The following is a 22,387-nucleotide window of genomic DNA, read 5'->3' on the forward strand; positions in this document are numbered from 1 at the left end:
TCTGGGGTTAACCACCTACCTAATACGTGTCCTTTCATCTTTATGATCTTTATGGTGCAGTTACTTCCACAGCATGCTTCATCCCATCTTCCCAAAAGTAAACGTTACACCCATCTTCAGGATTTCTTGGGCAATTTTAGATTTATAGATTTAAAGCGTAAAAAGGGACTGAAAGGCCCAGATCTATTGGTCAAATAAAAGTTTTCCTCTCGAGAGTCTTCCTCTGCACTGCTTGACACCTTTTTCTCAATAGGCTCAATATGGGAAAAAACAGGGAGCCAAGAACGCGGGGAAATCGAGAGCTCGCAGGTGCCTGGAGTTTGCCACCTGCTCACCACGTGAGTGATCTAAGTGATGGGGCGAAGTCCCCGCTTCTCACTCCCACGGACTGAATTGATCTGAGCCCCCACAGTTCTTCTTGGGAGCACAAGCCCTCTTCCAGTCCCTGGTAAAAACTTTCCTGTTTATGTTTCCATGATTCGTTATACCGTTAAGGTTTGTGTGTGTGTGTGTGGGTTTTTTTCTTTTTAAGTACCTGGTAAGACTAACAACTATACAGTTTCAGTTGCTCAACCAGTTTTGCTGCCTTTAAAAATATCCTGAACAGGTAAGGTTGTCTCAACTCCTCTTCCGATCTGTTTTGGTCACAGTTCTGATACTTCTGATACTGGGGCAGTACTTCACAGTCTCAATCTCAGACGCCAGCCTTCCTTGTCCTCCTGTGTCTCCCTTATGTGTTAATAATCCCATTGCCCCCTTAGGTATTCACGTTTTATTTAGATGTTAGAATTCCTTCTTCGGTTATTTAACCAAGCCGTGGCTTATCCAGATGTATTACTTGCCCCTCCGGGCTTACACATGACCAGTTTTAAGAATGCCATAGGTCACGGAGTCCTTGTTGTAAACATAACATTGCTTCAGAATACTGGGAAAATTCGATCAGTGTCTTCAAGATGCATTAGGAAGGAAAAGGCCTCGGCACTTAATCTTACATATTTCAGTCCAACTCAGGTCCCTTACTTCATGTCTCATGCCTCCCTTACAACATTTCTCCGCATTTTAAATGGCCTGCCAGCTTCTAACAGTAAGCCAAATCCCCCACAGGTGTCACAAGTAGTGCCTGTTACAATACAGGCAGCAAGCCCTACTTCATGATGACATGCAGGACACACACTTCTAGAAAACGAGGAGAAGCACTTGTGTTACTAGAATGTTCTTCCAGAATAATTTGTAGCTACACATAATATATCCTTGAATGAAACTTCAACAGAGGATTTCCCAAGAGTAAAGAATCTTGATTTGTGGCTGAATGATAACATCCACATCCACAAGTCAAACTTGAGGTGTTTTAATTAGACACTTTAACATGTCACTTCCCCCCTGATTAGCCACATTTCTTTAGCAGACCTAAACGGCCAAATTAGTCTGCAGCACACTACAACTGTTTAAATCACATATGACTAATAGTTAAAATCTGTAAATACCTATTGCCATAAAGAACTGTACTTTCTTGTTGCGTTATGCCCAGGAGGCAGCTCTCACATGGGCCACCTCCCTGTCCTGCTTCTCACATAGTACAATATGCGCTACAGAGGTCCTAGTAAAGAAATAAGTGAAACAAAACAAAACAAAACCAAAAACAAACAAACAAAAAAAACCCCCAAACTTCATTAAAAACATTTTATTATAAAAGTGTGCTTTATTATAAGGTAAATTTAAATATAACCAACAATACTGAAAATAATGTAACTGGCATTTACAGCCTTGGTCAGAGTTCTTTATTAAACAGGCATTTGTCTGCTATTCCATGAATAGTTAACAATCAGCTGATGCAACAAGATCTCTTAAAAAAAGTGGATAAAGAATACAGAATAATGATCCAGGAATCTGGGGATTCGTCGTGTTTTTTTCTTGTTTAACAGACCTGGCTTTTAAAATAAAATCTGAAATAGAAAACAAGTCATCATCTTGTTGTAAGCTCTCTTCCTACAAGAAAGTTTGCAAAATTGTTAAACAGTGTTCTAAAACGTGGCTAAGTTATACTTTACATACTTTTTATATGTACATTATTTGAGGAACACATTTTAACCATATTTTCATTATATATGTAAGACCATAAACGTTCTCTAGTAACATCATACTATAATGGCCACAGAATATTTTTCCCCAGGTATACATTTCCTTAAAACTTGTTTCCCAAAATGAAATTACTCATTTAAGAGTGAACTACTGGTTCAAATTAACCTCTCCAGACACTGGGGTCATATGGGCCTAGAAATCACGTGAAGAATAATACTGCTTTGGTTGAATGTAATTCATCCTGTGTGTCAGAACAGTAAGCACATTAATTATCAATGAAAAATCTATTAAGCTCATCCTGCACTTTTGAGTCCTACATTAATGCAAATGGCAAGGCCTAATGGTACATTGGGACAGGACAGAAATTCCTTTTATCTTTACATATGGTTTTGCTTATAAAAGTTTATTTCTGCCACCCGAAAGAAAACCCATGGGAGATGTCTGCAAAGGATCATATTATGTACACCTAGTAAAGAACAGACAAATATGCTGTGTGTGGATAAGGACCCCAAAATATTTTTGGTATAGGAGAGGTGGTTTTTTCTTTTCTTTTCTTTTCTTTTTTTCTTTTTTAGCATATGTAAGATCTCCGGCTTCTAGAAGACAAGTTTATATAGCACTTTAAAAACCATTTGTTACATTAAATGTTGAACTCAAACTTTTAAAGAGTATAGAGAACTACAAAATGGAAATAGGAAGCAGATATACACTTTATGAGGAAATTGTGTTAATGATCTCTCCTCTAAAAAAGGACTCTTCCCTATTATCATAATGACCACACTGCCCGTCCTTAAAACCACTGGTCGCTGACATTATGCCGAAGAAGTCAAAATGTACTTTATTGCAAAAATATAAAAGGTTGGAAAATTGCATATGATGTGTTCTATCATTTCACCATAGCCCAAGGCCAGCACAGAACTTATCAAGCCAGAAAAACTTGAGAAAACAAAAATGATTAAAACTGTACTTACTATATATAGTGAGAGTTGTAAAAAGAATGTGATGCCATGCTGTCCAGCATGATTCACTGCCAATTCCCTTTTACATGGGCATAGTCACTAACACAAGCAATCCGAGGAAGTCCAAATGAACACAAATCGCCCATGGCAGCGTCCTTGAATTATCTTCTTACACACAGATACTTTCAATATATTACAATCATTTGAATAAACCTTTCACTCAAATTGTAATTTTGTGGAGTACAAAGTCATTTATTTAATCAGTATGTCAATATTTCTTTGATCTACTCTTTAGAAAGTGATGGTAAAGCCTATTGAGTATTAAATCACTACTGTTTACAGATACATTGTAAATGTAAAAAAAAAAAAAAAGGGAAAAAACCTGAAATCACAGAAAATGCTTGGCATCTACACAAACACATTCTCAGTGGACTAACCACTACTGTGTAATTTTGTCACTACAGGTCTTGTTCCAGACTTTTGCTTCATGCAGTGGGTTCAACAATATCCATGTTAGTTCCAAACAGGGCAACTAATTGTTCTTCATAGGTGGCAATGTTCCTTTTCATAATTTCCATGCAAGGTCCCAAAAGCCTTTCAAATGCCTGCACATCCATGGCTAAGAAAAGGCGAGAATAAAAGAAAAACACATGAATTTAACATTCTTTGGAAATCTGAAAAATTCTGAAGTCACTTATGATGCCCATTCTGCATTGTGTTAATGCACTGGTACTTTCAGACATGTATCAAGTGCGAGAAAAGGGCATAAGGATAAAAATGTTCCACTTGAAAAAGTCAACAGCCAGTGATTGTGCAATGCTAGGTTGGGTGGGAGGCTCCTGGTCTACAGTAAGAAAAAAATGGGCTGTTATGGGCAAGGGTCTTGGAATTTGAAAAAATAAATTTGTTTTGATGTCACCACTTCAGTAATATGAACTCCTTAAAGGGGGCAAGGGATTTTTCTTTTTCCTCTACTGTCTTCCCCTCTCGGGGTTTACAATGCTATGCTGTGAAGACCCAGTGTTACCTTTTATAATGATTACTCTCTCACCCTATTGTCCGGTCAGTTCAAAGTGGTGGCCAAAAGGCTGTTGTCCGCTTGTAAGTATATGCCGTGTGTCACTTTCTTTGCCTGTCTCATGCATTTTTAAAAACTCAGTGTGTAATATACACATGGGAAATATGATCCCACTCTTCTACTATAGAAATAAAAATTAAAAAAAAATTTTTTTTTTGCCTTTCATATTTGCAAAGGTACAAAAGACAAAGTTTGTAAGAATAGAGGAAGTGGACGTTCCTGCACTGCTGGTAGCATGTAAATTAGGACGGACCAAGAGAGCTGGCGGTTTACCTTAAACACCACAGAAAGAAAGCATACTCCTGAGAACATTTCTAAGGGAAAATCGTATATGTGGAAAAGTAGTCTGTGCACACAGGCATGAAACTCCCCACCCCAAAATACGGATCCAGAACCCCCAACATACTTGCCACTGGGAGATGGAGATGACTAACTTATGTGTATACACATAATACAATGTTACAATTTGATAAAATGAGAAATAAAATGAGCAAGTGCCTAATAAGCTACAGTGAATGAAAAAAAAAAAAACCAGTTGACAAAACTTTAAAACCAGAAAACTCATGCAAAGAAAGATGAGAAGGAATTATAACAAGATGTGTTAATCACCGGGTGGTGGTGGTATGAGTGACTCCTTAGATTTTCCTAACCTCATCTGTATTTCTCAGATTTTCTTTAATGTGACTCAATTTGGTATAGAAAAAAAAAAGGTTTTTTTAAGATTTTATTTATTTATTCATGGAAGACACAGAAAGAGAGAGAGGCCGAGACACAGGCAGAGCGAGAAGCAGGCTCCCTGCAGGAAGCCCGACGTGGGACTCGATCCCGGGTCTCCAGGATCACACCCTGGGCTGAAGGCAGCGCTAAACCGCTGAGCCACCCAGGCTGCCCAGTATAGGAAAAAATTAATGGGGTTTCACTCACTTTACCTTTACTCTTACTCCTGTCTGTACTCAGGAAAATCACCTATCAGTTTCTACCTACCATCTCTTTCCTCCAAGTATAACACTTGATTAATATTATACTTACTGAAAAGCCTTTTCAAAAGTGACTTCTCAAAGAAGTTAATTCTGAAGAAGCCTGCAGATCTGAGGAAGCTCAGTTTATTCTACTGAACCGTGGGCAAGAGCACAGAGTGGCCAATTACTGTGGAATCAATTTTCCTACAATGTCCGTCTACATCAATTCCTGAATTCCATTTTTCACTGTTAAAGTGAAGTTTTCTCCTACGTCAGATCTCATACAGACAGAGGTCTTCCGGCTGAAGGGGGCATTTGTACTGCGCAGAATGAACTGCTGAACAACAGAGAAAACCGTACTGCGCTCTGACAAAGCTGAACGTTTGTTTCCTAGGACGAGGATGAGGAAGTATTTCCGCAGACCTTCCGGCTCTGCCCACAGACCTGGATGTACACAATCAAAATACTGTTCTAGCTTGCTTTTTTTAAGGAACACAAACTTTACTAGAAAGATTAGACCTAGAAGTCCACAGTCAGAATCTTCCGGGGTGCCTGGCTGGCTCAGTCGGTTAAGTGTCTGGCTCCGGCTCAGGTCATGATCTCAGGGTCCTGGGATCGAGTCCTACCTTGGGCTCCCTGCTCAGCGGGCAGCCTGCTTCTCCCCCTCCCTTTGCCTGCAGTTCCCCCTGCTTGTGCCCTGTGTCAAATAAAATCTTAAAAAAAAAATGTCCTTTCACACCTGTATAGAGGAACAAAATAGGCATGTGACAATTTGTAAAGAAAAAAACTAAAGGTTCCCACAAATGGATTCAAATGAACCCTAACCTTGTTCTCTTCTGTGGGGACCATAGAACTTGGGAACCCGGTGAGACCATCAGTACAGTCACACGAACACACCACATGCAGGACAGGCACGTCCCCTGCTCTGACTCCTACCTAAACATTTGACAGTCCCGATGGCGTGTGCGGAAGCTGCTCGAGGTTTGTTAGTGACCAGAGCCAGTTCTCCGAAGTACTGTCCCCGGGAACACCGAGCGATTTCCACGGCGCCGTCCTCTTCCACCTCTGACTTCCCCTGACAAGGTAAGCAAGAGTATGAGCCTTCACTCCGCTTACGAAAACCCAGTAACCCCAGTGTAAGCATCGAAAGGAAAGCCATCACTAACGTGGAGTCTTAGGGCTGGGCAAACACTTACCTTCCTTTTCATAGTGATTTTCACTTCGCCAGATTCTACGATGAAAAAAGAATCCGCCAAGTCTCCCTGTAAGATAGAAACCAAAGCAGAGGGCAGAAATGCAGACTTAGCTGACAGCACTCTCGTTGCCTCTCGTAGCCCTGAGATCAGTCCGGCTCCCCCGTATGGACCCTCTGCCCGAAAAGTGAAGCCCACCCCCCCACAGGAACAAACTATCTCACCGCCTACACTGAGGGGCTGTGATCAATGATTACATAGTCGCGAGCTCATCTATAAAATTGTTTGAAATAGTAACAACTCTCCCATGGCACTTCTTGCTAAAACTAGCCAAGAAAATATGACAAATACAGAGGTAAGAATTGTGCGCCAAGCCTGGGTGGCAGCGTACATAGTCAGGAACGGAGTGCCAGGTCCCAGCACAGCCCCTGCCCTGCCAGCTGATCCCGTGCTCCTCGAGAAGCACTCGGATGGGTACCCCGTGTCCTCCTCTGATAGCAAGCATCAGCACGGGCGCCCACAGAGGAGAAAACCACCAGCCTTGACATTGTTACAGATGTCCCACTCCACCTCGGGGCCTCAGAAAGGCTTCTGAAAGCCTTTCTAACTACATCCCTTCTTTCAGGCACATTATATAGAGGTATACATGACATTCCCTTCTTTTTGTTTTTTGGGTGAACTCTGATTTGATTCCCAATGATGCCTTCTGAATTAAATAGTACAGGACAGATGATAGCAGATACTGACTTTTTCGGAGTCTCTCAAAGCGATTCTAGAGAAACTTGGGTATTCTAAAACTCTTTAGTACATATAATTCAGGAAACACAGTATCAGATTACATCACAAAAATGTGGACTGTAGATTTAATGTATGTTTATAAATGATTAAAAGACAAGTAATACCTAAAAAGACTATAATCTCTTATCTTTATATCATAAGAGCTTCCTGTTAGATTTTTAAGTGTTTAAAATCATAACAAGACTACTGACTGTAATTTTTTCTTTCAGATTTTATTTTTAAATAATCTCTACACCCACTATGGGCTTGAACTCACAACCCCAAGATCAAGAGTCACACACTCTAATGACCAAGTCAGCCAAGCGCCCGATAATTCTGTTTTCAAAACATGCTCTAAATGCATGTTAAAATGGCAAAATTGGGCCGGTGGGTTGTGCCCACTGAGCCACCCAGGTGCCCCCACCCATTGCTTCAAAACTGTAGTTAAGAAATCCAGGCTCGGGATCCCTGGGTGGCACAGCGGTTTGGCACCTGCCTTTGGCCCAGGGCGCGATTCTGGAGACCCGGGATCGAATCCCACGTCGGGCTCCCGGTGCATGGAGCCTGCTTCTCCCTCTGCCTATGTCTCTGCCTCTCTCTCTCTCTGTGACTATCATAAATAAATAAAAATTAAAAAAAAAAAAAAAAAAGAAATCCAGGCTCTATCATCTGTCTGCTTTATCTGTCAACTTCGACTAACTTCATAAATCCTACTTCTTGGCAGCCCTGTTGTAACCAAGGTGTGTAGTCCTACCCTTTCCAACTGGGGTCCCAAAGAAGCATCAGGGGTTAAACAGCATGTTGGCCCCCATCTCGTGCCTGGAAGCTGACACAGTACACGCTGCTTGTGGATTAATTTTATCAGGGGAGTAGCCCCAGGAGGCTTCATCCTGAACTGATCAGACCAAACTGCAGTAACTCCCAGCACATCTTCTGGGTCCTTATTACACCTCAAGGAACACTTGCCTGATTGTTGACAACATCTTATTGTAGATACATTTGAATTTCATGTGCCAATAAAAAATTATCCTGAAATCCATCTGCTGACTTAATACATGATCATCAGTTCATTATATAAAGAAAATATTCAAATAACTTAATGGCTGTAAATTAAACCACTTTCAACAGGTCCTTGGGTGGAATATTCATTTAATCCGCACTGCATACTAGTTCTAGACACACATGAAAAATGTATCAAGACTTGTGGTAAGAACGGGCCGTAACCCAGAGCTGAAGCCCCTATACAGCACTATACCTGAGCAATGATTTGTTCCCCATCGTTGTATACTTTGGTGCCTATCACATCTACCACTTTCAGGCGCTCAGAAACCTACAAAGGAAAAAAAAATAGCATTAAACAGACTAAATGGGTATCTTATCTATTTCGCAAGTTAAAGACCGGCAGCCCATAGGCCAAATCAAAGGAGCAGTGTGTGCTTTGTGCATGTGTGTCGTGTTAAGGAACTGCCACCATTTGAAAATCGATTTCTCACAAAAAATCTGAATTCTCAGCTTCTCTCGAAAAATCAGGAGACTCAGCGACACTCAGGCCACATTAATGGCACATGGTGACAACAGGCTGTGGGGACCAGCAACAGTTCTTTGGCTGCAGCACATGGTCAGCCGACGTCCCATCCTGGCTTTGTCTTCTCCTGTACGTTAGGATTTCCAGCCCCCGATCGACTTTCATTTAAAAGAGACGCTGCTAGTCATGATCAGCTGCCTCATACGCATTCTGTAATGTGGCCAAAACCTCTACTGGGCGTGTACCAACAACCCAACAGACAAATTTCAATAGATGAGTCAGTACTAATCCCAAGGCTTCTGGCCAAGCTGCAGTAAGATGGGGAAGACGGGGGTAGGAGATCTGGAGGCGCTAGGTTAGAGATGTCATCAGACACCTGAGAGCAGATGTCAACTATGCGGTTGGATAAATGCGCCTGCCATGGGGGGGTGGGGGGGTGGGGGAGAGGGACCTTGCCTGGCGATATCAATTTTAGGAGGCATCAATATATAAACGATATTTAAAGCCAGGGGATTTGACAAGTTCACCAAGTGAATAAGTGTAGCCTGAAAACAGAAGAGACCCCGAGTGTCAATCTGAAGAAGAAGAGGACTAAACAGTAAAGTTGACTGTGAAGGAAAAGATACACTGTGTTTGGACAAACTAGTGCTACTGCCTACATTTCTACCATAGCTTGAAGCCTGCTTTAAATTTATTTTTTTAAGTTTTTATTTAAATCCTAGTTCACAAATCAATCAAATCCAACACTTGCATACAACACCTGGCACTCATCGCAGCAATGCCTTCCTCAACCCCCATCACCAGGTGCTTCCCCCTCCCTTCTCTCCTCCTCCCCCCTGTCCCCTATAGTTAAGAATCTGTTTTTTTTTTTTTATCTGTTTCTTGGTTTGCCTCTCTCACTTTATTTTCCCTCAGCTCATCTGTTTTGTTTAAATGTTACATGAGTGAAATCATATGCTATTTGTCTTTCTCTTAGTTCGCTTAGCATTATACTCTCAGGCTTCATCCACGTCGTAAATGGCAAGAGTTCATTTTTTTTTATGGCTGAGTAATATAGTAATATTCTGTTGTACATGTATTTCCCACCTCTTCGTTATGATTCATTGGTCGATGGACATGTGGGCTGTGTCCGTAATTTGGCTCTTGTAGATAATGCTGCTACAAATGTTGGGATGTGTATATTCCTTTGAATTAGTATTTTTGTATTCTTTGAGTAAACATCTATTAAGTCTGCTTTTAGATAAAGACCACATATATGTCTGTCGTAGGCACTCATACAAGTCTACTGTAAAACAAAGCAAAACAAAACGCCTGTAGCTACAGGCAGTAAAAGAAATACTGTGTTACACAAACACCATAATTTAATCTTTTCAACTAAAAATATGCGTAAATTTTTATTCAAAGAAACTTTACTACAGGGACACCTGGGTGACTTGGCGGTTTGGCACCTGCCTTCCGCCCAGGACGTGATCCTGGAGACCCAGGATCGAGTCCCACATCAGGCTCCCTGCATGGAGCCTGCTTCTCCCTCTGCCTGTGTCTCTGCCTCTCTGTATATCTCATGAATAAATAAAATATTAAAAAAAAGAAACTTTACTACAGTACTAAGTGTTCTAAATGAAACAAACTTTTTAAGCAAGATAAAACAAAAGCATAAACATATACTTACTTCCAAAGATTTAAGGAATGGCAGTGACTCGATAAAGCTTTCATACATTTTTCTCTTTTTGGCATTATTTTTTACAATTATTCTCCTGAAGGTTACCCTGTCCTAAAGGCAGAAGAGCAGATACAAAGACAGTTAAGAGGTAGATTTTATTAGGAAAAAAAGTTTGAAGAGACTGTTTCATTTTATTCCCTGTAAGGAACAAACAATAACTGAAGATTTTGAAATAAAAGGTTAACGTTATTAAACTTTTTTCAGATTTTTTCACTTCTTCAAGCATAAAATATAACCCATATAAAATATTACTTTCTTTTTCTTTTTCTTTTTTTTTTTTTTTAAAGCAGTTTACTTTTATTCAGAACAGATCTGGCCAAGGTGTAATTGGGATAAGCCCACAAGGTGGTGCCATTGCACCATTAAAAAAAAAAAGGCATTCGCCCCGGTTTTTGTTTTCCTCCAGCTTTATAGAGATATAACTGATCTATAATATTGTGTGAGCTTAAGGTATACAATGTGGGGCTTTGAAACACTTATATACTGTGAAATGATGATCACAATAGGGTGGGTTAATACTGGTATCACCTCACACAATTGCCTTTTCTTTTTTGCAATGAGAACATTTAAGACTTAGCTCCATTAAGCAGCATTCAAGTATACCATACAATGTTAACTCTAATTACCAAGCTGTTTATTCAATCTCCAGAACTCATTCACCTGGTAAGGGGAAGCCTGCACCCTTTGACCAACATCTCCCCATTTCTCCCGACCCTCAGCCCCTGAAGCCACCACAGTACTCAGCGTCTCTGAGTTTGGACTAGCACAGGTCTTCTCCTGTGGATGATGGCCCGAGAGTGTCACAAGACGTCAGTGGACACAACCAGCATTTTTTTTTTTTTTTCAACCAGCATTTTTTTAAACTGGGTTATAATTGACCTATAACACTGTATCAGTTTAGGGTGTACAATATAACGACTTAGTATTCATATATATTGAGAAATGATCACCACCATAAATGTAGTTAAACACTTCATCACCATACAGAGTTACAAGTGCTGGGAACTTTTAGGATCTACAACTTTCAAATATACTATGCAGTATTATTAACGATAGTGGCCATGGTGGACAAGACATCCCCAGGTCTTATTTATTTTATAACTAGAAGTTTGTACCTTTTGACCCCATTCACCCATGACCAGCATTTTTATAAAAAATAAAGAACAGAAAATCATAGCATGAACATCTAGAAAAGTGTTGTTTAGTTATTTCAGTTATACACAAAGACACACATAAAATAAATATAATAATATACTGGTAAGTAAATATACTGGTTGTGATATTTCCTAATGGAAATCTTAGTGAGTTGCAGAAAAAAACCCATGAAAAACACTAGTAGAAAATTTTTTAAATTTTTTAATCATAAAGCAATTATAAGAGAGCCTGAAAAAACTATGCTAGATTGTCACATCTACATTACATTAGAGTTTTTTTTTTTTAAATGTGCACAGAGGAAATGCAACTTTCTTGAATATCAGAGTCCAATGCCTGTTTATCATTCTCAGGGTTCTAAAACGTTCCTCTGTTTACACTACTTAACCTCAAAGATACAGAACTCAATTAAGGAAACAGGGAAAATTTTAAAGATTAACAGCTCAAAAAATGGTTTTCCTACAAACTTCATTTTGTATATTATGTATAAAACATTAGGTATATTAAATGGTTCTCAGCTAGCAGCCCCCAGAATGATGTCGGTTTGTCACACACTGATAAACAATTACACCACTGTACTATCAAATAAAACTGAGATATGTTCATTAATTATTATATTACTGTGCCGACACAGTGAGGCTGAATTTAACTGAACTGGTGGGATGGAGAAAAATGCGGGCGTGGATGGAAGTCTCCAGGAGAGCAAACATCCTGTTCCCCAATGTGGTTTATTACAGTTTTACAAGGGCTATAATTTGGCATCTTAATCCAAATGATTTTTTTGAAAGAGACAAATTTGCAAGATAATTAGTAGAATTATTGAACTAGTTTCCAAGCGTGGGTCTGCATCAGAATCAGCTGTGGTATTAAAAAAAAAAAAAAAAGAGTCTCAGACCCGAGACTTGAAGGACTCCAATGACGACGTCTGCATGTGGGGCTCCTTAACCTGACAGGTCATCAACGCTCCCCAAGGGGCTCTGCTGCAGAATCAGCCTGGGAGCTTTACGCTTTACGGACAGGTGAGCGCAAGGCAGAGGAGACTAGAAAGAGCGCAGGGATTAAAAATTAACCACGAGGAGGAGGGATCTGCTTCGGGAAAACCTTTGGTAGTGGCCCACCTCTTCTCACCCGCTGTGACAGACGATTAAAATCCAGAAAGCCCCGTGTCCTCAGGAGGCACCGCAATAACCGCAATAACCGCCTGAGTCCCGGGCAGGGACTCGGGCAGGGGCTCGGGCAGGGGCTCGCGCATCAGCGCTTCCCCGGCGGCTGGCCTGGTGGTGGCGGTGACGGTGACGGTGACCGAGGCCTGGTGGCAGACAGGCCCTCCTCTCGGGACCCTCCTCTTTCTACCTGCGCTCCGTGCCAGGGCCCCCTGCGTCACCGTTAAGAGGGAAACATCGAGGGAAACATTGTTTCTATTCGACTTTCCCTGAAAAAGGGGAGTTTGGGGGGTCACTCTGAAAAAACACGTGAAGCATTAAGTGAGATGTTAATTCTAATTTTTATTTTTTATTTTTTAAAGATTTTATTTATTTATTCATGATACACACACACACACACACACACACGGGGGGGGGGGGGGCAGAGACCCAGGCAGAGGGAGAAGCAGGCTCCCTGCAGGGAGCCCGACGTGGGACTCGATCCCAGGACTCCAGGATCACGCCCTGGGCCGAAGGCAGGCCTTAAACCGCTGAGCCACCCGGGCTGCCCAAATTCTAATTTTTAAAAAGTTCACCCGCCCCAAGGTGATCGCCACAAAGTGCCCGCTTTAATAACCCGCATAGAAGGGTCACCATCTCCGAAGGTGCTTAATCCCAGGGGGCGGCTTAAGTGTCCACACACGCGGGAAGCGCTGGGTGAGGCTCCTACCAAAGCTGCGAGCCGTGGGCCGTCACAGGGGCCAACCTGCCACGCGAGTCACGCTGTCCCTAGGACGTGCGGCTTCCTGACGGCGCGGCCCTCAGGCCTGGCCACCTCATCGCAACGACTGAATTTTTAACTGACGCCACGGAACGGGGGGTCATGGAGACTAGCCCGAGCCCACCACTCCGGTCACTGGCGATCGCGGCCTGTGGACCTCGCCGGCTCTGGTTTGGGGTTTCTACTCTGCTGGCTTGGGGAGTTCTGGTCTCTGATGGTCCTCAGAACCCGCCAAACGACGACGAGTTTCCTCTCGTGTGAAACAATTCCAATTTTTCTTGCACGACTTGAAACGTGACTCATCACAGTTTTACTACGGAACAGTAAACCGCCGGATTGTAATACGAAGCGCTGTGCGGTGTGTATGGTTCTTCCGAGCAAGAGATTTTTATCAGCTGAGTCCACTTCAGAGTTAAATGGCTGAGTCCGCACAGAGGAATGTGTTACTTCTGTGAAGCTACAGTCCTTGGGACCCAGACCAACAGACTTCCCATTATCTCAACCTCTCCTCCTTCCACAAAAGGACTTTTGAGAGAACTAATCCAATAGATGCACGTCGAAAACTACACAGTGGGCCGTTTCCAACAATTTAAAAAGAAAATACATGTACTGCAAACATGCCCTAAAATCTGCGCTGCTTAAAGTGTGTTCTGGGCACAGGAGCACTAGGGTTTCCCGGGAGCTTGTAAGACATGCAAAATCATAGGCCTCATTCCAGATCCAGTGAATCAGAATCTGCATTTTAACTATATTCTTGGTGATCCGTAAGCACCTCGGAGTCTGAGAAGCACCAGCTTAAACAGTTTCCAGAATCAGCTACCCTGTATCCTGGTATCATGTTTGAAAAGAAATCTCCCTTCCCACCTCACCCAAATGTCTTTAAATCAATTTTCAGGTCCTGTAGAAATATCATCATTAATGAATTTATTTTAAAAGCCTAGGTAGGTCCCATCCCTGCAGAGTCTGATTAAATTAGTCTGTGGTGGGGCCTCAGCACCGTAACCCCACACACCCCCAGCAGGCATTCAGGTGAGAAACACAGGCATCAAGTATCTTGATTCTACCCAGATGCTTTGCAGTGTGAAGTGCTTACCATTTTATAGCACACCAAGAGATCTGTTTATGGAGGCTTCTCAAACTCTAGCATGCATCTGAGTCACGTGGTGGGTTTGCTCAAGCATAGCTCACTGGGCCCCATCTCCAGAGCTGCTGATTCAATGGGCCCCCATCAGTACGTGGAGGCCCCAGAATCTGCATTTCTAGTAAAATGCCCTGGTGATACAGATTCAATGCTTCTGGTCAGGGGGACCCACTTGAGGAAGCATAGATAATACCACTGAAGGCTTTGTTCCCTTGTCTGGGTGGCTAGTTGTGAAGGCTGGGTAAAAGAGGAGCATTATGGGAGCACCTGGGTGGCTCAGTGGTTGAGCATCTGCATTCGGCTCAGGTCGTGATCCCGGGGTCCTGGGATAGAGTCCTGCATCGGGCCCCCCACAGGGAGCCTGCTTCTCCCTCTGCCTGTGTCTCTGCCTCTCTCTGTCTCACATGAATAAATAAATACAATCTTAAAAAAAAGGGTGGGGGAAGCATTTTGGATCTGAGTATCTTTCCCAGGACCAGTAGGTTATTCCTGACTTCAATGGGAAAAGAACATGAAGATTTAACCCAGCACCCAAAAGTTCAGCATCGAGTAGTTGCTTAATAAATACCCTGACGACTGATGAGGAATGCAAAGAAATCCACCTATTAGAACTAAAATCCTCTAGCTGCCTGGCTTTTGCGGTAACGATTTTTACAAATAACACGCAGGTCAAACAAATATTTCACTCACCAAACCCCACAGAGCACCAGGAGAGGTAGCAGTGATTGTAGCCGCTCTGGGCGTATTGTACATTAAGGCCAGTTCACCAAAACTCCCACGATTATCGTAGTTACCCACACACCTTCCAACACCATCGCATTTCACATAGATATCAAATGTTCCTCTGTTGGGCAGATGAAAAATAAGAGGCAAAAGTAACTCAAGTCAAATCTCATGACAATAAAACATAATTTCAGAGAAGACCAGTGTGCAATGAAATCTCCTTTCTGGCTTCCCTTTCTCCTCTGATGGCAAGTAATAAAAGAGCATCGATATGTACCAGAGACGCCAACCATGTGCCTGCCAGACAAGCAGGAAGAGAGACCATCAGCTAGACTATGGTAAGGACCGGACATGTGCCTTTGGGGGGGGGGGGTGAAAATGAGATGAAACTAAATAGAAGTTTGTAATAAATGATTAAAAAATATGATTCCAACCAAACAGTACATGCACAGACATCCTTCTGAGGGAATGTATATATATGAAACAGCTGACTGGTTATCTCGGGGTAAGAACAGTGAAGGATGCTAGGATGTTCACTAATTAAAGAGTTTTTGTGTCTTACATGAACATGTATTACTTTTGAAGTCAGAAGAAAATAACCCTTTAAAAAAAAAAAAAGAATATGGCTCTAACAATTTGGTCATGACTACTGGACGGCACTTACAAGCCTCTTTTATAGTGTAAGGGAGGGGCCAGCAAAGCATGGCCCATGGATCGGCTGCCTGCTTTCATGAATAAAGTTTTACTAGAACACAAACACATAGGTCCACTTTTGCCTTCTTGATCACAGATCTGCACAACAGCAGAGCCAAGTAGTTGTGACAGAGACCACATAGCCTCAGAGCCTAAAGAATTTTCTCTGGCTTTTTATGTCATCTGGGGCTTTAATGTAGACTGACCCCCAATGTGAAGCAAAAAGGGGTAGAAATTCAGAGTAAATATCTGATCCTGGTCCTTTTGTAGGTCTTTTTTTATTCTATGCTTATCTTTTATTTGGGTTCATAGTCTAGGCAAGCAATACTCAATTCTGCATGGCCCTGTCCTACATACACTATAGCTCTTGCATCTATAGAACTACATTCTTCCTGTGGAGGGCTGTCTTCTTCCCATATACCGTGTTTTATCAGAGAACATGGCTTCAAGGCTTGCTGACACACCTGGGAGGGCAGGCAGCAGAAACTCTGGCTTTTATTCTGTTGGCTAAACCCTTAACAAAGACCAAAGGGGGGGGGGATTTTAAGATTAGGAAAGGATTATGAATGGTAAAGATACAGCAAAAGCAAAAAACACAAGATACTGCACAAAGATATTAATGAATAAGAGAATGACTGACTTTATATTCATGCGTAGACGGTTTCATGACTCTTTTTCAAGTGCAGACTAATTCTTCTCTGGATGCTGTTTCCACTTTGGCACTAACACCATTTTATACATTTTCTACTTTGAACAGAACAAAGTATACCACAAATGTGCTAATGAGAAGTAAAATGAGCTCCCAGACCAGCTGCAAGCACACCGTCTAAAATCTGTACCACCTTCTCATATGCATTTCTTCCCTGACAACGTGAGGCATTGGGCAGAGTGGAGCCACAGAAAGACCACGAACAGTGGCCAAGAGACCTGCATGCCGGGCTGGCAGGACTTCACGGACCCCCGTCACTTCTGCATATCTGGGAATTTTCATCTGTCAAATGGGTGATTAGGATCTAACTGAACAGGGAGAGGTTAAGGGAGTTTTTATCATATTTGGGTCTCCCATACACCCCTACAGTTAAATACGCTGGAACAGCTGAGGGAATTTCACCAATGAAAGCTGTCAGAGATTCTAAAATCAAGGCTTTAATTTACATATGGGACAATGGGGGTGCTGTGCTAAAATCAGAGGGCTCACCTGAAGCCCCTGCCAATAGCTCTACGGGGTCACCACGGCACTAGGGACGAGGGAAGGGAGGACTCAGAGAGAACCCTGCACGCGGAGAGCGTGCATGACTGCTGATGTAGGAGAGACGACAACCACAGAGCCAAGTCAAGAAATGAGGCTGCGCAGACAGATGGGGTGTGATTTCCCGCATGGCTCAGAGCTGAGTACAACTCCACCCAGAGAAGCAAATGCAACCCAGGGAATCCGGCTGAGAGACGACCTGTGTGGCACCCAAAATGGGAGGGGCCGGGGGTGCCGACTGTCTCATGGACACTTCAGCATCACTTCACAGAAGTGAAGAAATAAAGCCTCTGTTCAGACCGCTCCCCTGGTACAGTTTGGGGCTCTTAACCTAATTATCGCTTAAAGCACACTGTGCTTTGACGAAGTAAAGCACAACGCAGGTTTTCTGAAATCACTTTTTTCAATATGGTGTATGCCTTCTCATTTAAATAAAATAATTTCTCTACAATGTTTCAAAATAACTTCTCTATAATGTTTTTAATGCACAAGAATGCATAAACAATTTCTGGAAAGAGCATAAACTCCCCTCTCTACCATGAGCATGCTTTACTTTATAGTTAATGAAAAAAGAACAGACTGAGTTATATGATTCAACACCCCAGATGCTGTGCGCTGCTTGCCTTCGAAGTGTCGCAGGCATCCTCTCAAGCCAAAGCTAATAAGTGAGGCAGCTCACAGTAAATGACTGAGATTTATAGATCGAACTAACCAAAATCATCCTTTCTTCTATAAACTATGCGCCTCTTTCCATGATCTAATGTGGTTTCACCACACGTATTCCCAGCGGGCTTCCTGTGCCTTTTATACAGTAACGAGAATAAAGAGGGAACGGTGAGTATTAAAAGCTAGTGAATATTAAAGAGGTAACAGCAACTATCGAATATTAATCTGCCAGTTGTTATAAGCACCACTGAGATTCCACAGGGACGGTTCCTTACATTTCAGCAGTGAGGTTACGCGAAACTTACCTATCGATCACGTAAAAGTTGTCACCATCATCGCCTTGATCAATTACATGCTCTCCTTCTTTGACCAGTTTTTCAAACATGGCATCTAACACTTGAGACATCTGTTCCTATTTTTTAAAGAGAAAAGATACAATCTTTATGTTTGTCTACGATATGTTCTCTTGACTGTAATCAGCTTTGTATTTCTGTGAACCAGCTCAAATAAAAAGAAATATCATACTGCCATTAAGTCTTGTAAAAAAAAAAAATACACAGTGCAGTTGTCCTTACCACCTAACAAAGGAGATTATAGATTTCCTTTCATATTCAGTACCTGAATGAAAGTAATTATAATTAGCTACTTCAGAATATTTCAGTGCAATGATCACCCAGTTTAATATATTAAAAAATGAACCACCAAACCACCACAAACCTTATACATGAAAGAGAGTCTTGGCAACTAAAATGACCAGGTTCGTAATGAACTACTACAAATATCTTTTAAAGATAACTGTTTTTAAAACTTCCCTATGAAAAAAAAATAAAACTTCCCTATTTTTAGTCATCACTAGGATTTATGTAGGGATTACCTAAGTACCTAGTGAATTCAAATTCTGCCTCCAATCCTTTTGGTTGAGCACTAAACCCAAAACAACAGAACAGGAAAAAAAAAACATATGCAAACCCAAAAATGATGGCAAATTTGAAACACTATTCTTTATCATGATGGTTCTCTTTAAGAAGCAACCATTCACCTCCCTAGGACAGATTTATTAAAACAGAAGCCAGAAACATCAAACCTATTCTTCAACAACTACTTAAATTACATAAAATTTTTATTCTGCTGAAGCGTGGTTGACAAGGCTTAAGGATAAACTCCAGCTGGTGAGAATAAACTAAAAGGTGAAGAACAAACAAATCTTTCCGCAGAACAAATACAGCAACAATTCAAAGGCCCTCGAATACACAAGAGAGCTCGGTGTTTCTCAAACTGGGTTTTGTGGAACCCAGGGATTTCATGGAGGTGCTTCAGTGATTGATTCAGCTGATTTAACTGCCCCCTTAAAGTGTATGTGAGCCATTAAATATGAAAACTAATGGAAATCAAAATACTCAGATGACTTATATATACACAGTTTTTTCATGAGGTTGAATTTCTCATAAAATTAACCACGGTTAAGTGAACGATTCAGTGGCCACAAAATTGTGCCACTACCACTTACTTCTTAGTTCTAAAACATTTTCATCGCTTCAAAAGGAAGCCTTGTGCCCAAGCAGGAATTTTGCGATTCTCTCCTCCCGCTGGCCCTTGGCACCACCTACCTATTTTGTGTCTCTATGGATTCCCCTAATCTGGATATTTCACACAACACAATCATACAACATGACCTTCTGCATCTGCCTTATTTCACTCAGCATTTTGAGGTTCATCCTTGTTCTAGATATATCCCAACTTATTCTTCTTTATAGATGAATAATATTCCACTGTAAATATACCACGATTGGTTTATCCATTCATCCATCACTGGACGCTTAGACTGTTTCCACCTTTTGGCTATTTATGAATGTTTATGTCAACTCTTCTGGGTTAACCCTAGGAGGGGAACTACTTGAGTCATACGGTAATTCTAGGTTTAACTATCTGAGCAACTGCCAAGCAGTTTTCCACAGCGCCTAAACAGTTTTCTTTCCCACCAGCAATGTACTAGGATTCCAATTTCTCCACATCCTCACCAACACTTGTTATGTTTCCTTCTTAAAAAAAAAAAAAAATTATACCCACCCTATTGGTGCTGGGCTGGTACTTCATTGTGGTTTCAGGATTGGCATTTCCCTAATGACTAGCCATGTTGAGAATCTTTTCATGTACTTACTGGTAACTTGTGCATCTTTTTTGGAGAAATGTCTATATTCAAGTATTTTGACCAATTTTAAGTTGGGTTGTTATTTTGTTGTTGAGTTGTAAGAGTTCTTTATGTATTTTAGATACTAGGCCCTTATATGTAGGATTTTGCACATATTTTCTCCCATTTGGTAGATGTCTTTCACTTTTTTCAATATTGTTCTTTGATGCACAAAATTTTTATTTTTTATGAAGTCCAACTTCTTTTCTTTTCATATTCCTGTTTTTGGTGTCTACCCAAGAATCCACTGCTAAATCCAAGGTCATGAAGACTTACCCTTGTGGGTTTTTTTTTTTTTTTAAGAGTTTTTATAGTTTGGGAGCTCACATTTAGGTCCTGGATCCATTTTGAGTTAATTTTTGTGTACAGTGTAAAGGAGGGATCCAACTTGGTTCCCAGTTGTCCCAGCACCATTTGTTGAAGAGACTTTTCTTTCCCCATTGAGTGGTCTTGGTACTCTCATCAGAAATCAAATGAATATCAAATTAAACATATAAATCAAATGTATAGGTTGGTTTCTAGACTCTCAATTCTATTCCATTGTTCTATGCATCTGCCCATGCTACTAACACATTGTTTTTATTCCTGGAGCTCTGTAGTAGAAGTTTTTTTAAAAGATTTATTTATTTTAGAGAGAAAAAAGGGAGGGGCAGAAGAAGAGAATCTCAAACAGACTCCCGCTGAGCATGGAGCCTGACGTGGGGCTTGATCTCACAGCCCCGAGATCACAACCTGAGCTAAAACCAAGAGTTGTATGCCTAACTGATGGTGCCACCCAGACATCCCTGTAGTAAAAGTTTTGAAATTAGCAAGTGTGAGTCCTCTGACTTTGCTCTCCTTTTTCAGTATTATTTTGACGCTGTGGGCCCTCCTTGGCTATATTTGCAATTTTAATAAATTAGACAACAGCAAAAGGTTAATGTGTCTTCCTGGTTTTGCTTTATAATACATGAATATTAGTAATCTCAACCTTTATAAACTAATACAATACAAATAATTTTTAAAATAATACAGAACCTCTACGAATACAGCCATATTGTTAAGTAAAAAGAACGAGGCAGGACACTGTGGAAAGTTTGCTGCCACTGAAACTTAAAAAACAATATCCTGCTCTGCACATCACACGAACCTGGAGAAATACCCATGAGAATGCTCTAAGCATGTGGCTCCTGAGAAGCTGGGTTGCTGGAAGGCAGGGGTACAAGGGGGATTTCCTTTCCCCAACTCCTCTTTTGTTCTTTTTGGATTTTTATAAATTGTATAGGCACACAGACTTATAACTTTTAATTAAAAACCCCGGCTCTGGGCAGCCTGGGTGGCTCAGCGGTTCAGCACCTGCCTTCAGCTCAGGGCATGATACTGCAGACCCGGGATCGAGTCCCATGTCTGGCTCCCTGCATGGAGCCTGCTTCTCCCTCTGCCTGTGTCTCGGCTTCTCTCTCTCATGAATAAATAAAATAAAATCTTAAAAAAAAAATACCCCAGTTCTCCATTTAAACAGAAAACATACTATTGCATCTTCACATTGGCTAAGCAAAGCTTCTGGAGGAACGATGGTGGCGGGTCCTGCAGGAAGTGGTTTTCATCCCCTCCCTGGGTCCCTGCGTGAGCTCTGACACCTACTTGTGAAACAGGAGCCCCTGCAGAAGACGAAGCCAATGTGGCCGTGAAGCACTGCTGTCTGCATGTGGTGCTAATTGGCCCCACAGAGACCATTTTATCCAAATGAGTTCATCAACTAGGCAGCATATGGTCACCTATCAAAATTATGAAGTTTGATTAAATGGTTTACTAATATTTTGTTTCACTTACTATTCATATTCCAACTCTTTTAGGCCAGATGGAGAGGGAATATCAGGCTTATTGATTAGCTCTTTCTCTAAATGTCAAATGGAGAAAAAAATATATACTGCTTTAGTAAATTTTTTTTGTTTTTCTTGGTATTTAGCTGCATTTTAAAACTTTATAAAGCTTAGGAATTCACACACGGCTACATAAAACACTAATTCCTGGTAAAATACAGAACAATCATTTCTTCTAGAACGTCTCAATGTGACAGGTGTCTGTTCTAATCAATCAAAATGCAATTTCCCCATAATTATGCACAGAGTGAAAAGAACTTAGGAAATATTTAATATGCAGGGGCTTATCCCAATGACTGACAACTACTGCAGGAAATCTACATCTTATTCTACAGAATGCAAACCCGGGACTGAGCTCTCGGTGAAAGGTCTCTACCTTCAAAAATAACAACTTACTCTCCATTAGTAGAAGAATCTATCATGGCGAATAGGAAAATTATCTCAGTTTGTCTCAAATTAGAAATATTTCAGAAGAAAAATGGCCTACCGAGTTGAGCATT

General features: G+C 41.3%; 1 protein-coding gene across 1 annotated transcript in view; it reads right to left on the reverse strand.

Moving 5' to 3' along the window:
* Nucleotides 1–1,679: 1,679 nt before the first annotated feature.
* The window catches only part of PRKAR2B (protein kinase cAMP-dependent type II regulatory subunit beta), a 91,950-nt gene continuing 71,242 nt past the window's right edge, over nucleotides 1,680–22,387 (reverse strand). The window contains exons 5-11 of the mRNA XM_041774100.1: nucleotides 18,143–18,249; nucleotides 15,197–15,350; nucleotides 10,240–10,341; nucleotides 8,301–8,375; nucleotides 6,272–6,337; nucleotides 6,012–6,150; nucleotides 1,680–3,657 (exon numbers count right to left, since the gene is read on the reverse strand). Coding sequence (XP_041630034.1) covers nucleotides 3,524–3,657; nucleotides 6,012–6,150; nucleotides 6,272–6,337; nucleotides 8,301–8,375; nucleotides 10,240–10,341; nucleotides 15,197–15,350; nucleotides 18,143–18,249 — 777 coding nt within the window. The 3' untranslated portion in view covers nucleotides 1,680–3,523. The remainder of the gene's footprint in view (nucleotides 3,658–6,011; nucleotides 6,151–6,271; nucleotides 6,338–8,300; nucleotides 8,376–10,239; nucleotides 10,342–15,196; nucleotides 15,351–18,142; nucleotides 18,250–22,387) is intronic.

This window comes from Vulpes lagopus, chromosome 11, assembly GCF_018345385.1.
Source record: "Vulpes lagopus strain Blue_001 chromosome 11, ASM1834538v1, whole genome shotgun sequence".
Lineage (NCBI taxonomy): Eukaryota > Metazoa > Chordata > Mammalia > Carnivora > Canidae > Vulpes > Vulpes lagopus.